Consider the following 23,993-nt stretch of genomic DNA (forward strand, 5'->3'; position numbering starts at 1 on the left):
AACTGATTTAATTTATATACAAAAAGTATAGAATGAAATTCAGTTACTGTAAAAAAACACCATTTTAATTCTACTAATAATATAATGCAGTCAAGTTCAGTTTACTATGCCATGTGATAAGTGTTTCAACTCATGAACTGATGACTTTGTTTCATTGACTTTGCAGATGTTTCTTATACTACAAATGCATGTGGCAACAGTAGAAGGGAAAGATTCATGAGCTGCCATCCCATATGGCAAAGTGAGGATTTGAAAAGACAGATCAAACACACAGGATGACTGATCCATGACTATATTTCTATATTGTACAAAAATGATTGAGTGTATTTGCTGTATCTCTGACAATACAATCAAATGGCAGATATACTTACAATAGATCTTTCAATGGCTTTGTGACTAGATTAAACACAGACAGAGCACATTTTATTSTAAGAAGAAACAACATGAAGTTATTTCCAACAATATCTCCTTACTGGAAGGAGAAATGATTAAAAAAGTTGAAAATAATATGAGTTGGTTTTTTTAGCCTGACCATCTGCTTTGATAGTGTCTGAGGTTGGTTGCTCAACAGACAGCACTCACAACTTACCAACAATTGGTAGCTACTTTAGTATTAACACCATGATTATCTGTGTTTTCTAAAAAGAAAATATTCTTAGATGAAAAAAGAAAAAGTAGTAGCCTTCTTTCTGCCAGCTAATCAGCAGTGCACAGTGTTGTTTTACTTTATGATCAATACAAGGATTGATAACTAATTACCAATGTCTTTAGCAGCAGAATAAACAATACTTGCATTTCTCTATTTGTGTAAATACAAAAAAACTGAGTTTCTTTTCCCCACTTCGGTCTCTCGCACTGGCCCAAACCGAATGCAGACAGATCAGCAAGGTGACACGACAGGAGATTAAACTGATGGAGTGTCATGGCTTCACTCCTCACCAGTAAATTAAAAGACGTTTCCAAAAGGACTGTTGTCTGTGATCGACTCGAGGCGTGCACAGCCACAAGCTCCTGATACTGTGCGCAGGAGCTCTGGTTACCTCCGTGATCTAATTATCACTTGAGCCGTTATCGCATGCTCTCCATAACAAACGCCCCGGCTGCTGCACGCTTAGCCTCCACCTCTCCATCCGTGTGTGGCTAATCCGTCACCTACCCAGAGAGAGCGAAAGGCGTCCGAATTGATTTCATCCTGGTTTACATATTTACACACACGCACACACACGCACACACACACACACACACACACACACGCACACACATATTGTACAATTAGGAGCACATTTATCGATGGTTTTGGCACCACTGGGAGCCACTGCCGAGCAGCCAGCTCCCAATAAATCTCCAGGTCCCGAGGCTGCCAGCGGGCAAGACTGATAAACCCCACGCAAAAAAATGGACTGGGAATACTCTGAGCTTCAGGGCAAGAGAGTTCTCAGTCACTAAAAATTGACCTGAGGTGTTGGGAAACAGTTGACGTAAGCTGTGTGTTTATCCTAAACATTTTCCAGAGCTGATTGTGTGACGACTTATCTCTTGAAAAGAGAATATTTATCAGTATTTTTAGTTTGCACCACACTGCCACAATCTGTTTCCAAAGTCTATCTGAACTCTGCCTCTCTTGAGTGCTTTGCCTTCATCATCTGGGTATAATATTATGAGTGTAGCATGCTGCCCCCAACAGGCTCCTGACGAAATGCATCGGCTTTCTGCTGAATCTACACAGCATCCTGCTAACAAGCCAAACCACACATCACAAGTTCAACCCAGAATAAAAAAAAWAWAAWAAAATAAAAAAAAAACAATGAAACACATTCAGAAATAAGAACAGCCAGCTTTATTTGTTAGAGTGAATTTGAAGATATGTCTCCTGGCTGCAGGGATCAGCCTCAGTCTGGACATCATTTATCCATTTATTGATTGGGTAATATGGGTTAATGTTCCTTTTTTTTTTTTTCTCCCGCCACATAGATTATGTGACATAGGTGGCAGAGCTGAAATGACCCCATTTAGGGACGTGTAAACAYGCATTTAGAGAAATAGTCACTATATTTAACAGTATTATTACAAGAATGTCAGTAAGCCACAATCTGGTGAAAAATCTTCACTCTTTTTACAAATGAACCTTACGATCTAACTTATTTGYGTTACGTTTATAATAAAAACCGGCCAAATCCAAAAAGTTAGGAGAAAGTGGCAATGTAAACATCAAGAGTCCTGATAAACTTCTGATCAAATTGATCAGACGACAAATTAACTACAGATAAAAACAGCTCGGGCACCAAACTACAGTGATATACATGTTTTTCACTTAAAAAGTACATGTTTCCGTTTCTTATTACCCTCTTTATATGCTTCTGTTGTAGATTAATGTATTAAGAGAAATAAATAAAACATTTTTTTCCCCCTCTGCTTTTTGTTTTGTTGCGCCAATCTCCCCCCCACCTCCCAATCTGGTCGTTCATTTTATTCTGGAAGTCCCACTGGTTAAAGATGACAGAAAAGGGAGAATTAAGAGATCAAATGAAACTTGGTGATCTTTTTTTTTCTTTTTCTTTTTTAATACACCATATGTTCTGTTGTATTTGGGGGGAACTGAATTGTTTTTGCATTGAAACTTTAAAAAAAAAAAAAGAAAAAAAAAAAAAAAAGAAGCAAACTTGAAATGATTTTCTCACAGATTCCAATACATAAATTCAGCGTAATGCATTACTACAGGGGCACTTTATGTCTGAAACGCACTAATGAAAAATGACAGAAGGTTCTGCTTTAAGCCGAACCAGAAGCGCACCGGCGGCTCGTTTGCTGCGTGAATCCCTTGAGGTTAATCACATTAGACAGATCAAGACAAAGTTAGGCGCAAACAGCCCTCTCAGTCTGCTGCAAACTTGTCGCGCAAACAGCGGCGGTAAAGCGGCAGCAGAGTCGCCCACGCGGAGCGCACCTGTCCGCTGCGCGCGCCGTGGGACCGCAAAGGTGAGAACCAAACTCCGCGCAGCTGAGAGCAGGAGTTCAAAATGTGACATTCCCCCGAAATGCGAGAGGGAAAACACCACCACCCGGCTCCACGCTCGAATACAAAATGACACGTTAGTGCGCTATACTTCAAGGATTTCCACACCACAACAATGACTGATGCATCAGAGAGAAGTGCTAAAACTCGACTGAAGTGCATCTCTAACCCGTGCCACCGTGGCGTTAAAGGAGGTCGCTGCCTGCAAACATCTTAGGGTGATCATCCTTACCTTTAAAAACTTCCCCTTGGACGGACAACAGGAGGCTCATCGCTGCAAACAACCAATTGATAACTTTATCCATGTCGGCAGCGCCGTGGTAAGCGTTAACCCCCCCCAGCCCCCCAGTCGCGGGGTTAACTGGAAACTCTTCTTGTTCTAACTAAAACTGTACTTTAGCTGTGTAAAAATCTAAAGTGGCTCCTCGGTCCTTTGTCCCCTGTCCTGCGGTGAGGGAGTAAGAGGGTAGAGGGGGGGGGGAGGACTGTGGCGGACACGGCTGCGTCTTTGCACTCTTTGGAGGAGGAATGTGTGTGAGTGAGTCCTGGTTCCTGAATTACGCCTGGATTGAGTGGTCCGGTGTTCAGCTCCGAGAGAGGAGCAGCGGCTGTCTGCGCGCCGTCTGGCCGGTAGAGGGAGCGTCTGAGTCCCGACTGGGAGGGAAGAGGGACACGCCGAGGCGTCCACTCCTCCTGCTTCACTGGGGCTCCCAGTTGATGCTGATCAGGAAAACATCTGCAACAACTTCAGTTTATGGAAGCATATCATTATCTTTTCTTCTGTATTTGAKGTGCATGAACTTTACGTGACCCCAGTGCATTCTGGTTTAAAATAAATATGTCATTCCATCCATCATCTTGGCATTTCTAGAAYAGTCAGTGGTATTGCATCGCGAGCAAAGAGGTGGCGAGTTTAACTGTAAATTATATTTAGTTASCTTCAAACTTAAAGTTAGAAATTTTAAGATGAAGAATGTCAAGATTTGTGGGATTATCTTTTTAATGCCTGGATGAGGTCAGAGCAGTCACACAGGAGAGCACATTCAATTTCTACTATTGAGTTTATGTTTTCAACAATTGCACAATAACAATAAATTCTTTTCAATAAAGGCTCTCACAAAAGTACGTTTTTTTTTACAAACCACACACACACACACACACACACACACACGCACACACACACACACACACACACACACACACACACACACATTTTTAACTGACGTCAGTTCTGAATTTATGTGTAGCTAACACTTGGGTTATTATATGTCTACACTTAATTGTCACCTTAGAATTAACCTTACTGYGAAGCTCCGCTGCAGTAGAACTGGACTCTGGTCCTCATAAGGCAGGGGTGACCATCTCCACCCTCTGAGCGCCATCATTATGCAACTTTTAAGTGCATGMATCCTAGCTTCAACGCACCTAAATGTTCTTCTTCTTTTTTCTTTTTTTTCTTTTTTGTTCTTTAAGTTGGACAACCAACATAAGATGCATTCACCGCCCCCTACCGGACTGGAATGTGGATGACAATGATAATCAAACACAGCTAAATGAAAAACTTGTTCATGCTAAATGGAACGYTGTTCCTTCAGGTGTGACGTCAAGCCCAGCTCCGGTTCCGACTTCCAAGGTAAACGGAACGCAGCAATACTTCACATTCGGACTGAATAAGAGAAACCAAAGCACTACATGAAAACTTTAAAGGTGTAYGTTTGGAAAGATTTCCAACWGAAGGTTATTTACTCATGTCTAAAAAAGAGGTTTTTAATCCTGCTCCACAGACGGAACCCTGCCGCCCTGCCTTTTTATGCGTTTCACTGCCTCCGGACACCTGAATTACATAACTGGGAGATTAGCAGCCTTATGCTTCACTGGACGCCAGGTAAGTAGTGAAATCATTTGAATCATCTAAAATGTGAAGGACGGCAGGTCCAGAGGAGCTGAACTGTTTCCTTTTCACCTTTGCCTTTGAATTAAGGCAAAAAAAAAAAAAAAGAAATACCCAAAACAAAAAGTGACAAGAGAAAACAAACACACTGAAACAAAATCTTCAGAATCTCCACGAATGACCAACCTCTAGCTGGAAAACACCCACAAACGTACCTATATGAGGATTTTAAACAAAACAGTGTCCCAACACACTACTTTATGACGGCAGAACTTGTGCTCTTAGTGACAAGCTGCAACACATATCAGCTGTGGCAATGGAGACAGACAGACAGAGCTGAAGCGAATGAGACAGAGCTCTCTTTCATGAAGCCCCTAGAGGTCAGTGGTTGTAATAGCAGGCTCCTGCCAACTCTAAACAGTCCAGAAAAAAAAAAAAAAACAACTATTTGTGTTGGAGCAGAGATTCATCCTCAGACCCATTTAGGACTGAAATCGTACACCTCTCCTCCAGGCTACGAGGCCCAGAGGAGGAGGGTTAATTATTTGTACTTAAGCAGATACTGGATCACGCAACAATTCAGTTACCACAGACACAGCAAACATTTCTAACAGAATAGCTGCAAAAGATGCAAACAAAACAAAACAAAACAAACAAAAAAACACCCAAAACTTGATGTTGCAATCAAATTTTTTTACTGGGGTCTGAAAGCTATGATGTAATAAATCCACACAATTTTCAATGACTGAAAATGTGACGAGAAGGAGACGTGGCTTCATATCAAAATAATATATATATATATATGACAGTTATTTCATGCTAATGCCCTGAATACTTGATGGTAAAAACTACTAAATTGTTTAATTGTTCATTTTTATTTATTTATTTTCATCTCTGCTCCTGGAATTTATCTTAATATAACCCTATTTCAAGATGTTATGACAACCAGACAATTTCCTGTAATGTGCACACAACATTAGCCTAATAAAACATTTATTTTTGCATTTCTCATTGAGACCTTTTTGTTGTTTATTGTACAATAGCTAAACTAAGTCAGAAATCATAATTTAAAACACAGTTCATACTGATTATTGTTGTTACAGTCAAATCATTTTTTTTCTYATGCTATTTTTTGCTAGCAATAAAATACAATTTTCTTTCCTAACTAGACATGCTCCTGTCCCAGTTCTATACAAGTAGCTTTATAATGTTTGGCAGATGGATTTTTAATCCCAGTTCACCTTGTGTGTCCTTTCTGATCAAATTCATGCATTGATCCCATTAAAGGGAAATGCCGGCTGACATTCAAAAGAACTTCATTAACTGGCCTGGAAAAAAAAAAAAGCAAGGTTGCCTCATTATAGCAGAGATTTTCAAAGCTCTTATGGATATTATGTAACTCCAAATTAGTCTTATTTAAAACAGCAAGTGCAAATAACATTAGGTTGTTTTTCTGTGCAGCGGGAAGGAGATGCAACTAGTGACAAAGTCAAGCAATGTCACATTCCCTTATTGTTTTTGCATGCATAAACATACCCGGCAATTTCTCGTCTACCAGCAGATTTTATGGCTAATTAAAATTCAAGAAGATTGACATAGGTCATCATTTAGTCCCAAAATGACCTCCTCCTGTCAAGGATATATGGCTCCTGTCGCTGTTTTCCACCATGAGGACACAAACAATGGCTGAGGCATTTCAAAGAAACGCCTCGCTGTGGTGTGTAGGTATTGTCTTGGCAGCAGCGGTTCTGTTTCAAGGAATGCATGAAATCCAGACCGAGCAGAGCTGTCAKGGGAGTTGGTGAGAGTATGAACTTCAGGGATTGGTTGGAACGAGCGGACAGCGTCGTTGTTTGTGTGTGCCGTCGGCTTATGGAGGGAGAGAATTGTCGGTGTGTTTGTGAGCGTGAGATTGAAGGCTGTGTTTCAGCGGTTGACCATGAACACAATTTGAAGTCGTGTTGAACAGATATATCCTGCCTCACTCCAGTGGCTGTCTGATACAACACCACAGCAGTGACAGACCATCCCATGTCAACACCAGGTCTCAAATCTGTTATTTATTACTAACAGAAAAAACAAAACGGCGGGTCTTGGAGCTGCTTCTGCTCACTAACATGTTCTTGTCATTGCTTAGATCATTTGGTCAAGTTTGTTTTACACAAAAATACACATTTTAGCTTGCCTTACCTTTTATGATGACCTGCAATAGTGTCTATACGTCGTAAGCTATTTTGTCAGCCATAAAAATTTATGTATTTTATTGTGGTTCTAAGTCACGCACCAACAAAGCAAAATGGAAATACATGGTTTAAAAAAATCTGAAAAGTGAGTCATGTACATCCATTTCTCCTCTACTCTGATACCCCTAAATAAGATCCAGTGCAACTAATAACTGTCCCTTTGCTAATCAGGTTCTCTTCAAGTAGCTTGATTAGCAAATATAGTCCAAGTGTAGCGCATCAGKTCTGTAAAGGCCTCTGAAGTTTGTTAGAGAACACAGCAGGCATCATCATSTCCAGCGTTGAACTTCTCATTGAGTTTTGTTCAGTGCTTGAACATCTGAAAGTGGATAGAGTACGSCACTAATGCAAACCTACCAGTTCATCTCCTTCCCTGTTAACTGAMGGGCCAGACAAGGTGAGCATTAGTCAGAGAAACAGCTGAGAGCCCCAGGGTTGCTCTGGAGGAGCTGCACAGATCTACAACTCAGAAGGAAGAATCTGTTGGCAGGATAACTATTTGTCATGAGCTCCAAAAATCTGGCCTTTGTTAAAGAGTGACTTTAACGTTTTAAGCGTTGATTAAACAAAGCCATAAGTTCAGTTCCCTTCTACTTGGCCATCATTGCATAGCATCTCAATAAAATACATCAAAGCAAATGTAAAAATTGTGAAAAGTCTCAATTTTAGGTTTAGGTTTATCTATAAGTGAATAAATAAACCTAAATTGTGATGGAATGGGAAACAGAATGAGACTTTTCGAAGAAATTATCGCCGTAAATGAGAGAAAATACAGAAATGTTACTTATTTTTACAAACACATTAGCTAATTTACTGCACTATGCAGCTTTGCTCCTCTTCACTTTCCAAATCCTAGCTACTACTAGCCATAACAATTTTCCCTTTTGAGATTAACTCCCTTCTTAATCCACTTCCTGGATCCACTTATGGAAAGTCTCTCTTGTGCATTTTCTAATAAAGTACACAACACACTCTGTCAGGAAAGTAATGCGCTCCTTTACAGTTTACCCGTCTGCCTGTGGGCATTAAAGCACGTGAACTTGATGGTCAGCTGGGATCAACAATGGGCTTTATCGGATTTACTGATCCTATTTAATAGTTACGCGCTTCACCAATTCCATTTATAGTAGGACACTGTTTAATTTCTAAGAGAGTAGTGAGCGCCGACTGGCTCCTGTGCAGTTCATTCAAAGCTATTTTGCATTCTTAATCCAAAGCTTAGAAAACAGTTTAGCCTCGGTGGCAGCCAGTGATTTCTTAAAATGAGGGACAGCTAATCAATCTCATTTTGAGCCTCCGACAATCAAGGCAGGGGATAATCACAATGGAATTAAACGGCAAAACCCCTGCTGTAAGGCAGCCACCTGAGGAGAGACTTAATAAGTTTTTTCTTTGGAGTGCAGTTGAATTTCTGTGACTTATTCGGTCACACTGATGCTCCTTACACAGGGTGAGAGGGTTTCTTATTGACAAAGACTCAGACTCCCAGTTATATCAATTACAATTTGTTATTTAGTTAATCATTTTCATAACAAACTAATGGAAACAGTCGCCACAGGAAGAAACACGAAGGAGTAAAAAGTAATTTGCCGCAGACTAACAGGCTCCTCCGCTGTTGGTGGTTACTGTTGCGGCATGAAACAAAGTTCAGACATTCGTGTTTGCAGACTGCAGTCATGACAAACGCAATTTGGCAAATATGTTCATGCTAAGTGTTTTTTTGTTTTTTTTAAAGAAGCTTTTCAGGATTCCAGTTCTGTTTTTCATATTACATACCCGTTTTTAAGCCATTAGTGCTTTTTCTTTTCAATATGTTTTTAGTAAGGTGTTCTGTGTGAACATACATCTATATAAAGCCAACAGTATTTGTATGAGCTGTAAACATTCCTATTTAGATGTCTAATTTGATAATCATGTACATTAGTACTGAAGAAATAATTAAAACCTGTTCAAATAGAAATCTGAATAGTTTGGCATGCAGTTTTATCCATCCCTCCTAACTTTGATGCCTTTAAATGAAATTCAGTAAACTTTAGTCCAGCTTTGCTGTGAAGGCCTCAGGCCTCAGGACAAATTTCTGAACAAAGAGCATCATGAAACCCAAGAACACACCAGAGACGGATTAGGAGGAAAACTTTGTTAGGTTACAAAACAATATCTAAAGCTTTGATCATCTCACAGAGTTCACAGTTCATTTCACAATCTGAAAGTGACAGTGTATGCCATAACTGCAAACCTACAGCAAAACACGGTAGTGGCAGCATCATGATGTGGGGACACTTTTCTTTAGCAGGGAAATCAAAACTAAAGCTAATGGAAACATGTAAGGAAGCAAATGCAGCAAAACTCTGGAAATAAAACTGTTAGAGATGGCAAAAGGTTGGAGGTTTACCTTCCAGGAACAACCGTAAACATGCAAACAGACCTGCCATGGAATGTTGTTGTTTTTTTATTTTAATTATGTTAATGTGTATATCCAATTGAGAATCTGTGGCATTTCTTGATAATTCATGTTCACTGACACTCTCCATGTAATATTCACAGATGATAGACATTCAAAACCAGTGTACATCTTGAAAAACGTGAAGCTGTTATTGTAGCAAATTGAGTCAAATTGCTTAAATATAAATGCATGCCACACTTTTCAGATTTTATTATAAAATAATATTATTTATGTTTATTTGTACTAAACATAGAAAATCTATTATGTATCTTCAACTTCACAAGTATGCATAACTGTGTATTCATTTATTACAACAGATCATAATACAACACCTTGTAGTTTGTATTCACAAAGTAATTTAACACAAAAATATTACATCTTTCTTTAATTTTAAATATTTTTCTGCACAAATCTATGCTTTTATTTAGTTTTTTTCGACATTCCCATAGTTTTTCCCTGACATTATTTATTGTTTATTTTCAAAATAGAAATGCTACAATTTATGATTTCTAACTGTGTGACTTATTCATGGTTAACAATGGACTTTAACACAAAATATGCATATAAATATCTAGAGATTAAGATTTTACAACCATAGTCATGTTTATCTTATTTCTTGGATTATATGTTTGTCAGGCTTTTCTCTCCAGGTTCCCTTAAGAGTCCCACACAGAACCTGAAATGGGGTCATTCGGCTCACGCCGATGCAACACTTCTATATGTGCTTTCTTTGACAGCATATCCCGTGATCACTATCTGGGACAAAGACTTATTCAAGAGGGCGTCATCTATCATGAATGCATAGGCTGTGTGTGTGCGTGAATGTGAGCGGCGCTGTGATGCAGTAACAATAATTTACCAAGAGAGGTCGCTTTTCTGCCGTTCCTAGGTCTCACTTGAAAATAAATTAGAAATGTACTTTTAGGACTATTTGTAGAAGCATAGTCTTATAAATCTCGATCACAGATAAAATGGCAGAGCTGCAAMAGATACTGCTGATTAGTACTAATGAGGACACTTTTTCTTTCTCATTACATTAAAACGGCTGCTACACCGGATGAACCTGAAATCACACACCCATAATTTGCATTCCCACAATCATTAATGAAATGGAATTAAAAACATTTTTAATAGCACAACARGTCGACATTTTTAGATTAAAATATTTCCAAACCAGAAGTATTTGTGCAATTTTTAATGCTGAAAACACACACATTTCAACCAGATTACTACAATATGCAATCCATGTTCTGAAAATGTGTAGAAAGCAGCAGCAGGTTGCTGATTATCAGGATTTTGTAGATTACAGCTAGATTCAAAAATCTTTAACCACGTCACTGATTGATTTTACTGTATTTCATTTTAAAATAATAAGGCAGAATTGAGTATTTAAAGTAATTTAGGCTAACATATGTGAACAAATATGGCAACCTGGGACCGATGTTGGTTTATCTGACATTTTTAAATGCATGGATGTTTCATATGAACACTGAGAAATTCAAGTAATACATGTAAACAATATCAAACAAAGAACATACTTTCTGTAATATTTTTGGAAAATTTAATTTAATTACGTTATAAGTAGGTTATGTGTTTGTTAAAGAGGACATCTAATGCAAAATTCTCTAAAACTGGATGTCCACGCCATTGTTTCTAAGGTTTAGGAAAAGCTACTTTTTCTCTTCTAAAACAACTCAATTTCTGTGCAACTAAAATACATGTTTACATATTCAGGCTTTGCTACAGGTCAAATCAAATTGGCCATTCTGAAAAAGCCCAACCAAAAACAGCAGGTGCAGCGTTCACATTCCAAAAAGTGTGACTTGTTTTATGCTGCGTTGTACATCTAATCTCTGAAAACATGAAGGATTTTACTCCTGTGAAAACAATCTGTTCTTAAAAAATGTTTAGAAAATTAAACATTTCTAAACTTGTTGAGGAAAAACATACTTTGACATAATGTAAAGCTTATTACAAGTTGAAGAAGTAGTTTTTAGTTGTTATTTTCTTTGAGTTCTCAGTCTAAAGACAAAATTAGTTATAACTGCTAAGTGGTGATATGAAAACATATGCATTTCCCCCCCGAAATCCCTTTTTCTCACTTAACTTTGTGTTTGCAAAAAGTAGGAAAGGTTTTGGATTATAAAATAATCTTTTGAAGAATTTCAATTCAGTGTCAAATCATAGTGGTTAAACCCCACGATGACAGAAATCCACTTTGGAAGTGGTTCCTCTCTGGCTTAGCATTTGAAAGTTTAGAGAGGACTACTTTCTCACTTCAAACTTAATGTCTGGGGTTCAAACTTATCAATTCAACTTCAAAATCTTGAGTAACAGAGTTATGTTCACGTGCCTCTGTTATGATACGTCTATGTGTGATATTAAATCAGTCATTTTAAGTGGAAATCAATGGATTTTTAATGTAGCTTAATGCTTAACAGAAATGACCRTGAAGTTTATATTCAGACCTGAACGTAATTTTCAAATGTTTAACTCAACTCCTGTGTTGATATTGCCTCCCCAAACTGTTTAATTCAAACAAACATCAAAAGCGTATTAATTTAGCTCAATTAAACTTTTMTGAACCTTAATCTACCTTTACTGCGTTTGGAAAACATTTTATTCCTAACTTTATTGTCAGCTGCTTGGTGGTGCAACACAGATCACCCTCTGATGCTTTGATCTGATGAATGGAACAATATTTAATCGTCTCCATGTTGTGTGCGTGCGTGCGTGTGTGTGTGTGTATGTGTGTGTCTTTCTTTTTAATCTGTTGAGGAATCTTCAACACCCCTTGCCCTGCTCTGCTGTTCTTTCCACTGACTTTACACACCTGATCCCTCTGACCTGAATACAATGAGGAGAGTTGCTCTGCAGTTAAACTTACCCCTGTCAGACTCACACTGCCACACCAGGATCAGCCGATGAGCAATCAGCGCCCAAATGTAGACTTGTGAATTTTTAACGCCAGCTGAACAACTTATCTCAACCCCATTGCATARCMAAACTGGATATGCGAATTCAAAGAACTACAATGCTATTCAAGCAAAATTCAATATATCTTTACAGAGTCATAGTGATAAAGTGGACAATCTTAAACAATATTGGGCTTATAGCATAATAATCATGCYTTTAATACACAAATTTGCAAGCACTTGGTAATAGTTCCTCATTTGGGCCTAAGGTAACTGTAGAGAGCACTTTTTTAACCTTGCATTGCCTCCTGGACAAGCTTAAGGGAAGAGTTATATTATTACACTCGTGAACTCCTTCATGAATACAGCCCATGTTTTTGTACCACCACACCAAATCCTTTTCTCACATGCAATTTATCAAAAATATGATGTGTTCAATATTAGTCTTGTGCTTCACAAAAACWATTTTATATTCAGAAGGATGTGGAATTATTAAATCCAGCCCTAATAAAAAACAAAAAACAAAAAAAACAAAGTGTGACACAGTTAGGATCAACCTCGAAGCTCCAGCTCAGACACCAACTGTAGCATCATATATCCATTAGAAAGCAAGCCAACTCATTGAGTCTGCTCAGTTGCTGCATTACGGAGCCCTGAAAACTCCAAGAAACACAGARTCTTCATGTGTGCATGTAATATTCCTCTCTTTGATCAGAATGTTCAAATTAACCAGGCCCTGAATCTGGTTAGCAATGGCTTGCAATCATTTGGAAGCCATTGCTCCCAAGTGAAAGAAGACCAGGCCTATCACGCTGTAGACCGGTGACGTCAAACGGCAATCCTTGAGGGCCAGGGTCCTGCATAGATGTCCTACACACTTAAATAACATGACTAAACTGCTTCACTAGCCTCCACAGAGCTCTGCTAATGAGCTAACATTGGAGCCAGGTGTGTTGAAGCAGAGACGCATCTAAAAGTTGCAGGACACATGGAGTTTGAGGCCATTGCTGTAGAAGCATCAGACTGAGTTTGGTCAAATGGTGCATGGCCATCAGGATGCCGAGGAATCATCAAACAGCACACGCACGCACGAGCGCGCACGCACACACACACGCACACACACACACACATGCACACGCACGCACACACACACACACACAAACACACACACACATACACACACACACACAAACAGTGGTGCTTGCTTAAGTGGGCTTGAGGTAGTTATACAGGGCACTGAGTCCACCTTGCAGCACCTCATGGATAGGCTTGAGGAGCGGGTTGTGAATTATATGAAGTCCTTTATCCAGTGGGTGGCAGGCCAGCCGCCTGAGTCTGCTCAGCTGGTACATCTCATCAGGCACATTTTGCAGCTCGTTAAAGTCCACATTCAGAAGCTCTAATGAATCCAAGAAACACAAAGTCTTTGGAAGAGTGTGTATGCTGTTTCCCTCCACRATCAGGATCTTCAGGTTAACCAGGTCCTGAATCTGATCCGCTATGGTCTCCAAGCGGTTGCAGGCCAAGTGCAGGAAGACCAGTCCTTTCATGCTGTAGACGCAGGTGGGGATGTGAACAATGCGGTTGTGACTGAGGTTGAGTTTGGTCAGATGATGCATGGCAGCCAAGCTGCTGGGGAGGCTGGAGATCTGGTTGTTGGCCAAGCTCAGCACCTCCAGGCGTGTGCAGGAGCCCAGCTCCTCAGGGACCTCGCTCAGGCGGTTGCGACAGGCGAACAGCACRCGGAGCTTCTTCAGCAGACCGATCTCAGGGGGCAGGCTGGACAGGTTGTTTCCCAACAAGTTGAGAATCACCAGATTGTCCAGAGAACCCAGAGCGGGAGGCAAGGAGCACAGACAGTTCATGGACAAGTTGAGCTTCTGAAGGTCCTGGAGCTCCCACAGCTCGGCGGGGGTTTCATCCAACCCCCGCATGGCTAAACTCAGAATACTGAAACCAAAGTGTACGCTGGTTTGTTTACGGATCCTCTCCGCTGCCCAGGACAGGCTGGGTTGCTCGTCTCTAATTGTACCCTTCCTCCTTTGGCACACACTCACCTCGTTCAACTCTGACCTGGACAGGCTGCGGGACTGCTTCCCACCCATCACCTTCGTAGCGATAATGTTTCCGTCACTTATAACAGCATGCAATTAACTCAATCACCAACTCCTGAAGCAATGAGAGGTCTGCTAAAGACAATTGCAGCTGATTGATCTCCAGGGCYCTTGAACGCTGTCAGCAGCAGTTTCACTGTACCGCCTGGTTGCTCGTAACGCTCACATTGGTTCCTGGCTGAGTTTTTCCTCACCAAGCTGATGCGGCAGAGTGCTATACTACAGACCCTGTGATCTGCATGTCCCAGATCCTTTCTTACTGGGTTTCATTCCCCAGCTGCCCCTGTCACTTTTCAAGCACACACATGCCATTTAGATCCCCACCCACCGAAAGGCAGGCATGACATGTTGTGTGAGCACAGTCACTTGAGGCCACTGCTACAGCTAATAAWGTTATTACAGATCATAGAAATAACCACATGTAGAAGTCTCCACCTTTACTTGCACCCTCTTTTTAAAGATGTGTAAAAATTATCTTTACATAATCTTGTGATGAAGCAAACCCCCCTGCTGCTAGTACAGTTTAAAAGCCAGTTTTTTTCAACATAGCAGTGCGTAGTACAGAGAGAGGATTTTGGGTATTTCTGAAGACTGATGTRGCCCAGGAATAAGGGTGAGTTTGTGTACCTGGAAAATGTTTCCCATTAATTTGGCCATATATTTTGAATCGTTATCCTGTTGAAGGACGCCACAAGATTTGCATTTACTGATACCATGAGTTATTAGTATCATATACTTGAACAAGGTTCACAAGAGCTTTGTATGGGAAACTGACCTACGGTATCACAGATCTTTGTGTAGCACCAAGTACAGATACTTATCCATGATCTGTTTTAAATCCAGAMCCACCCAGAGAGGTTCTGAAAAGCTCTGCCTTATGTTTAACCAAAGTTCCTGGCTTAGTTAAAGTTCCAGTAGTGTTTTTCTAACTGAAATGTTTACAATTGTGTGAGTGACAAAAGTAAACAACCCATTAGCCTATAACTTGCACAATAGTACAATATAATGGCTGTTTTATTTGTGTACACATATTTTGGCAGTTTTTGTTAAWTTTTCTTATATATATCTCTAGATTTTTTTCCTAAGACCCCTAGTAAGTCATTGCCACAAGGTTCTGCAGCAGTGAGCTATGGAGTTTGTTTATTGCCTTCCTCCCTCACCATTCTTCTTTGYGGTGTCAAGATAAACTCAATCCTGGCTGGTTTGTCACAGTGCCAGTCGTATAAAACTTGCCACAGTTATTAGCCCTGTTGCTTTGCAGCAGGAAGGTCGTAGGTTTAAATCCCAGCCAGAGACATTCTGAATGGGGTGTGCATGTTTTTTGTGCATGAGTGGATCCTCTCAGTACTCTGACTTCCTCCCACAGACCGAAAATATGCCTTTTATAGTCATTGGCTCTGGGCTAGCCTTAGGTCTGAGGTTGTGTGTGTGCTTATGTTCATATGATTGTCTGTCTCTGTGTTGCCCCGCGATAAACTGGCAGTGGCAATCTATTGACGGTCTACAATGTTTTTAATCCAATGACGGCTCCAGATAGGCATCAGCCTACGGCATCAATATAGAAAATGGATGGATTGATTTGAAGCAGACATGGGCAACTTTAGCCAAACTGATCTCCAGTGATATGTTCTCTTTCCTTTTCTATTTTAAAGAGTGAATAAAAGAAATGTGCCTCTGTTCCACATCATTCAAGATCATAGAAATTGGAAGTCAAGGGTTAGTTTCTTCACATTTTGATCAAACTAAAGTAGTAAGCAAGTGTAAGCTTAAAATAAGACACATTTATTTAAAGGAAAACAGCATTTATGTTACTTTGTCAGTATAAATTGAGCTACAGCTGCTTTACAGATTCTGTTATGCACGACATATCACACATCCGTAAAAACATCATTGCCTCGTTCTTCTCACCGTTATTCACACGTCAAACCAGCAGCAGCTCTAAGCATCATCATGATACATCAGTATGAGCTGCTTCAGTCTCAAGTGCAAAAGGACACAGGGTATTCCAGTATGTTCCTATATCTCTGCTGCTACTTAATTCTGCTATTTAATCTCACTTATATCGCCCCCAAAGGGAAGTATCTCTCTTTACATGAAATAGTACACTGAAGCACATTTACATTTTTGAATTTGCCTTTCCCTCCAGCAACCGCGGCGGTAAAAACTTCTTAATGCGCCGTCCCTGAAGACATTTTTCTTAAGTACTTCCCAGCAGTTGTTGCTCAAGGGTATTTGTTCAAGTTCTTTTCAAAATTTCAAACGCAATTTAAATAATTATATGTTTCCAGTATTTGCTCGAGCTGAAGATATATACATATTTATTATTTCTTTAACTGACAATTCAAATAGATACATTCCATGCTATTGGGACGATGAAAGGGAAACACTCTGACTTCTTAAAGCTTGCTCTGTTAAAAACAGCCACCTTGCACACTCAGATTCAAAATAATTCATGCCCCGAAGGCAGAGAGGGGTTATATATAGGTGAAAAAGTGTTATTAGGTAATCATTCAGAAATGTCTCTGAACATCAGCCGTCAGGTTAGGTGGAGGGGAAGTAGTTCAAGGGCAAACTGAGGTTTGTGAGATGAGGAAAGGTTTTTAGGCAAAACGCTTCAAGGCTTTTTAATGGTTGTTAATGAATGCAAAGTATTATGGAAGATTCAACAACCTCAACCCTAAATAAACTCTTCAATTTTTCAATTTGTGTTAAGAGAACCGTATTGGGTGCAGGATGTTTATGTGGATATAATTTTTTGCATTTTCTTCAAAAAGAAAATCAATGTGACTGTAATTTTGCGGCGTCATGTCTCCATTTACTTACAGTGCTGGATTTCTTGGCAGAGATTTACGTTGTCTGTTTTGAGATTTCTTCTTAGCTGGATCTGAAAGGATTCTCCTTTTATTTGTCATTTTTGTTGCCTTTTGCTTTTTGTTCTCCCTCAGTTTCTCTTTCTTTTTCTTTTATTCCAAAAAAAAGGTATGCCTGATCCAGTGAGTATGTGTTTAGCTGTCACCCTCCACTAGAAAGATGTACTGCTGCCAGTAACTTTGTATTTCTTCCATAGAAAGTTCAGTTGATCCTGTGATTAACCACTGAGCTGTATATCGTTTCTTGGACAGGCTCACATCAAAAATCCTTTGGGACCTCTCACCAAAACCTTGCTCAGGATGAGGGATTGCTGCAAACTCAGTGACTCAAGCAGTTGGGTTTCCTTGTAGAAAACTTTTTTGCTAATCGAAATGATAAACCAAACTGAAAGACTGAAAGTCTCCTATGTGATCTCATAAGGCTTCCTGAGTCTGAGCAGGACTGGAAGCAGCCACGGTCATCACTCTCCTCCCAGCGCAGTAATCAAAGTACAAGGATGACAGTTAGCAGTGATACTTACCTCTGGGGACTCTGTGGCTTTGCTGTGAGGAAGGCAACATCAGCACTTATGAGTGATAGGCTCGACTGTGTCTGTGCAGAATTGGACATCAGAGCTGCTAAGGTGCATTGACCACTCAAGCAGATGCCCTGCTTGTGCAGCAAATCTCATCTGGGATTTTCTTTCGAAATGTCAATATCTCAACATCAAAATACTGCGTGTAGTAAAAAAGACGCTGAGTACTGGATTTCTGGTGTCGGTGCTTGGAAATGCGCTTTCACCCCAGACCCTGTAGTTTGGGTGAGTTCTGCTACGTGGATGTTACACAGATCTGTGTGCCTCTGCAAATTTCTCATCCAGCTGGGGAGAGTCGTATCCAGCTATCATCTTTTTTACAAGGAAAGCAACACCTCAGCTGTATCTGTCAGAGCACGGCTTCCTTCAATGTGCAAATGCATCACCAGTGAGACAAACACAAAGTCCAGAAAAAATGCTGTCAAACGTGCTCTGAACCTTTATAAATATGCCCATTACGTCTAAACAGCATTGCATAACCAAGAAATAGCAAACATTTATGAACTGAGGAAACTGGTGGGTTACAGAAAGTTTGTTGTATGGTGGCACATTCCAACCAATAATGTCAACGCTTTACAAAAGGTCTGTGCTAACTTTGCTGTAATTTTTGCCAATTCATCTTTGCGATTCAGCTTCAAGCTCAGTTGTTTTGGATGGAGTATCTCTGTGAATGTGTGTTTTCAAGTCTTGCCACTGAATCTAAAATTGGGTGTAGGTCTGGACTTGAGCTGGGCCATTCAAACTCATAAATATGCTTTGATCTAAACCAGTCCATTGGTGAACCAGTGGTGAACAGTGGGTCTGTTTCAACAACAGCTTTCTCATTGTCCCTCACATGTGAACTGTGGATTTCTACAGCTCATCTAGTTGCCAATGGAGACTTTCATTGGTTTTCTGATTAATAATTCCCTTGCCAAACATGTCGGCTCACATGGATGATGCCCCGTATGGAACTGCAGCTGCAGTGCCCAACGAGATATTCAGAGCTTGAGATATTGTTTTATCGCTTAGCCCTGCTTTAAGTTTTTCCATAGTTTTATCTTTTGATCTGTCTGTTTTCAGGATGTTGTTTGTTCACTAATGTTTCATAGAAAACTCCTGATGCCTTCACAGAACAGCAGAATTTGTAGCGCAGTGGGCTGAATGCAAATGTGCTCCATACTTTTTGCGTTTTATGTTTGTAAAATATCTACATCATTTTCTTTTCGCTTCATGACTACACGTAAGATTCCAGAAATGCTTGCTGTAAAAAAGAAGTTTCTATAAAGCGTGACTATGCGTGACTTTTTTGAGTCAAATTTCTACTTTGAGCATAACAAACCAAGAAAAAGCTTTCAGTTTTAATGAAAAGAAAATGGGATTCACCGTTCCTCTTGCAAGCAACACCTTAATACGGAGTCCCATTAGCGCCAAATGAGGATGACTTATTCAACCTGAAAAGAGTAACACCCCGCTGTCCTCGGGGTGACAAAAATGATCTCATTTGAGGAAACTCATCTGCTTATGTGGCACAATAATGACTCTGGATGAGCTACCTTTTGAGACTTCACTTTAACATATATGCCATTATTACTCGTTCATTACTTTGGGGGATTCTGGCAGTGACGGATGATGTATGGCCTAATTGTTGGAGAAGCCGCTGTAGGTGTCTGGATCCTGTTGAAATGTTAGGAACAGATGCCAAGACCTCAGGCTCCTGGGTCTATATGGGAGACATATTATTCCCTGCAGCCAGCGCTTTCAAAGAAGAATGTGCTACCTCTTTAGACAGAATACAAGATCAGGTCTGAGAAACAAGAATTATGCATTTAGCATGCCTTTTCAGATAAAATTAGCACAGTGCAAAGGGAAAAAGCCTGCAAACAGGGCTGCACCTGAGCTAGTAATCGTGTATTATTCAGCATGTGCAGATGTGAATATTCACACTGGTGGACACTTTCCATTTGTGTAAATGCATGCACCCCCCCCCCAACCCCCTCCGCTCCCTCTAGCTAATGGAGTCAGTAGGAAGAGGCAGCACATTTTTTTTGTCAGAATTTGAGGACACGTCAAACATGTGAATTGCCATCTGGAAATTGGCTGCAGCGCTGCTCTTTCCAAACCTCCAGGTGACACAAAGGATCTGCTCAGCAATGCAAATGAGCGGGGAGGAGTGTCCATCGAAGCTGCTCAGAGGGATGGATACGAGGCCAAGAACATTTCATTTTAATGTCTCCAATACTCTTTTCTTCACAAGATTGGACACACCGAAGTTGCCCCTGGCTGCTTGTGCAAATGTTCAGCATAGAATTAAAGCTATTTTTAACACATGCAAACACTGTCTGAAGGCATGTTGGTGTTAAAAGAGCACAAACACAAACGACATCTTCTCAGAATATGTTTTCACCTTCTTATCAACTCRGAGAGAAACACCTCCACCGAGTATTTTATAATCCCTCTAATCCCCCGCCCCAGGCAGCATGCCAGGTACGTGTAGTTAGATCTGCACTGAGACAGCCAGATTCACCCTCAGATACAGTAAACTGGGACAACATGATGAATAGATAATAAAGGCACCCAGGAGACGGAGCTATCCGGGTTAACTCCGCCGTGTAAAGGCACCATTTGTAACGATGGCTGGAATGGAAGTGAGCAAAGCTAACCGGGCTCCAAAGTGACCAAATCAGTCGTGACTTTGCTGATGCAGCAGATGGGAAGTACAAACCAATTGTGGCTGTGACAACAACAAAGCAGGGTGATGAAGTACCGCGAAGCAACCAATCTGGGTCTCACCTGCTTACTGCCACAGAACACCGAGCCTCGCACAGAAACGATTGAACAATCAGTACAGCTTTACTCCGAGCTTTGAGATAAACTGTCACTTTAAGATGGCGGTTTAATTTGAGCCTTAAAGTTTTTAAACCCTAAAGAAAAGATGTAACAAATATCTATGATTCCTTCCTTACGAAACAGAAACAGTGCAGCTCAGTTTGTTAAAAAAAAAAAACTCAACATTTTTTGCAATATGCTGATAAGCGACTTAACAGTTGGACAATCGCACGGTGTCCCACTCTTTCCTACCTCGGCATATGTCATGATGTCTTGGAAAAAGTGGGTTAAGTGGATCTGAACTTGAGGAAGCAAAGTAAATGTTGATGTCCTATTTGACCCTAAAGATATTTTATGCAGGGGTCTGTCTTGGATTTTGTGATACGGCACAGCAGGGGGCACAGATGAGATCATCAGATACTGGAAAGCTGCACTGGTTGGTACTTGGCCAGAATATAATCAGTAATCTGAAACTGACTGATTTCAGTCACTGTTTTAAAGCAAAATTTTTACATTTGATGACAGTATTTTTCATACTTTTGATTATAAGTAAATTGTAGCAGAAAAAAAAAAGCAATGGAGAGTTTCCAGTCATGAATAATTTGAGAATCTACATGAAATGTTGCTTGGTTGAGTGTTACAGGTGCTGCACAGAAATTCATATAACCAGGCTGAGGCTTAGACTAGAAGTGACAGAGCTTTCAGAGATTTCAGGGCCAATGGTTTTTTTTCTTTTTTTTTCTGCTCATGCCACCAGAACTTTAAACAATGCAACTTGACAAGCCCTGTTGGAAAAATTAGGATGCCTGCCAGAGCATCACTGCCAGCAAGCCATAAATGTTTCATGTGGTGCTGATATGGTAATCACAGGATGCCGACAATGACACCTTGTGAGAGTTGGATAACGATGGCTGTCTTTCAGGCCTGGGTGACTCTGGACACACTCCAGTGTTTGAGGCGCAGCCTGAAGAGTGAATCTGTCTCTTAAAAGTTTTCTAAAAGCCTAATACAGTGATGAAAGTCTGCATACGATGAATGAAGCACAGGTGCACGCGCCCTGCAGGCACCATGCAGCCACAGACCCGATGTTGTGAGCTGCATGCCGTGATCTTAAATATATATTCTGTTTCATGAGGTTTGTGAGAGGGTCCAGGTGCCCAGTGGTGGCAAAGGCCCAGCTGGAGGATGTGGCTGACTGGTGCTCAGGCTGGCATACTAACAGAGCCAGGGGTGCTTTCACAGCTAGCTTGAAAGGGGCTGGCGCCGGTGCCATTCAACCCACAGTTCAGAGGCACAAGCTCCAGCTGCATGTTCATCGCAGACTGAAAATAAAAAAGGGAAACTTTTATTCTGTTTTTTTTTTTTTTTTGCGCCACACCCTCTGGAGGGGGTTTCGTGACAGGAATGCTGATCTGATCGGGTGACATTACACACAACGCTGCCACCTTGACAACATCTGCCTCTCGCTGCACATGACATTCTCCCAGATTTAAAGCTAGAGTGGAAAGAGGACATTTTCATACCTCATGGGATGAAGCAGGGAAATGCCAGCTCGTCTGAAGCAGCTTAATGTGATATTTGTCTGAAGCTTGTGTAAGCCTTTTATTAAAGTGAAACAATCTTGTCAGACACCTGTTGTTCTTGCAGGCAGGGATATTTATTGTTGGCCTATCTAGTAACACGGTAATCCTCCACTGGAACACGGCAGTGTTACCAGGGTAACCTATTCTTGGCCATCATAATTTTCTGAGAGAGCGTTTGTTTAAGCATGACAGCTCGTGTGCAGGACGGATTCTTTTTGCAGTGCTTTTTTTTTTTTTTTTTTTTTTTTGGTGATAGACCAAAAGAAAGTTGCACACAATTGTAAAATTACAATTACGTCTGAAAATCTCTTAGATTTGATCTCTACTTATCTGCACTGCCAGAGACTTGAATCCATCCATCCACTGTCTACCTCCGGGGGTCAGAGCTGGAAATGACCTCCCGTTATTTATTTTATTTTTTGTTCAAAATAACTAAAACTCTGTCAAAATTGAAAGTGAACCTCCTTGACATTCTTCTGTTTTTTTGCTGCCTTTAATAGCTTTTCTTCCAGGATTGACTAGCACTTGGTTCTACCCGCCTTTTTACACTAACAACTCCAGGAAAAGCATCCCCACAGCATGACAGTGCCACCACCGTGTTTCATGGTGAAGATGCCTTGTTCAGAATGTAAGCCTTCTGGTATGTAAAGTTTTGCATAAAGCAGTGAAAAGGTCAACCGTGGTCTCATTTGAGCATAAAACAATTTCTTCCACATGTTTACCGTGTCCTCCACATGGCAAACTTTAAACAAGACTTGGTTTGTTTTCAATAATTGAGCAGTCTTGTTCCTCCTCCACAACGACTAAAACTGTAGTCTTTGTGTAAGTCTTAGTCAAACCAATTGTCGTGTAGAAATCACAAAGCCAGACTTTTCAAAGTTACCATTAGGCTGTTTACTGCTAGAGCTATATCAGAGCAAATGGGGAGGTGAATACACATCCATGCCACTTTTTAAAATAACTTTTAATCAGAAAACCCATTTGAAACCATGCCCTTTGGTCTATTGCATAAAATCCCAACAAAACACTGCATCTTGTGGGTGAAACGCATTCAGGGGTGTGAATACTTTTCCAAGGCATTGTATGTGTACAGTACTCAGTGATGGCAAGCATCATTTCTCCTCCTTCTGGCACACAATGTCATGCAGAACAAGTCGCTTATTGCTGACTGCAGTGATTTCCCGTGTCTGCTTCTGGGAAGTGTGTGTGGAGGCAAAACAGTTGGGTCTTACTGGACATGTCTGTGATTAAGAAGTAATGGACCAGGATGTGACAGGAAAGCAGGGGTGGGGGCTGATCGCTCACAGGGAAGGAAAGCTGCATATCTTTCAGGCTTTGTGAGAGAATACACATTTTGCAAGAGTTTTTCCCGCCAAATCCCACCAGGGGGACATGAAAGAGCCATGTCGTCAACTGAACCACCGAGAAATGATGGACACATTAATTGTGGAGTCAAAAGACCCTCTCATCATCTCACCCTGCCTGCCATGAATTCCATTGTCTGCATTTGGATTTAACCCACTAATTGGAGCCTGAGC

At 40.6% G+C, this 23,993-nt stretch overlaps 2 protein-coding genes across 9 annotated transcripts in view; both read right to left on the bottom strand.

Annotated features, from left to right (window-relative positions):
• LOC103479737 (protein tyrosine phosphatase receptor type M) overlaps positions 1-3,678 on the bottom strand; it is a 199,910-nt gene extending 196,232 nt beyond the window's left edge. For 6 of the 8 annotated variants that reach the window (XM_008434355.2, XM_008434356.2, XM_008434354.2 and 3 more), the window contains exon 1: positions 3,246-3,677. In XM_008434355.2, coding sequence (XP_008432577.1) covers positions 3,246-3,318 — 73 coding nt within the window. In that variant the 5' untranslated portion in view covers positions 3,319-3,677. Of the gene's footprint in view, positions 1-3,245 lie in introns of all 8 variants that reach the window. The other 2 variants (XM_008434350.2, XM_008434348.2) reach the window with 1 other exon arrangement.
• A 9,965-nt stretch (positions 3,679-13,643) lies between these two features.
• Positions 13,644-14,846, bottom strand: LOC103479738 (leucine-rich repeat-containing protein 30). The gene has a single exon (XM_008434357.2). The coding sequence runs from the start codon at positions 14,608-14,610 to the stop codon at positions 13,711-13,713; it is 900 nt and encodes a 299-aa protein (XP_008432579.1). The 5' UTR covers positions 14,611-14,846; the 3' UTR covers positions 13,644-13,710.
• Positions 14,847-23,993: the final 9,147 nt, after the last annotated feature.

Source organism: Poecilia reticulata, linkage group LG17, assembly GCF_000633615.1.
Source record: "Poecilia reticulata strain Guanapo linkage group LG17, Guppy_female_1.0+MT, whole genome shotgun sequence".
Lineage (NCBI taxonomy): Eukaryota > Metazoa > Chordata > Actinopteri > Cyprinodontiformes > Poeciliidae > Poecilia > Poecilia reticulata.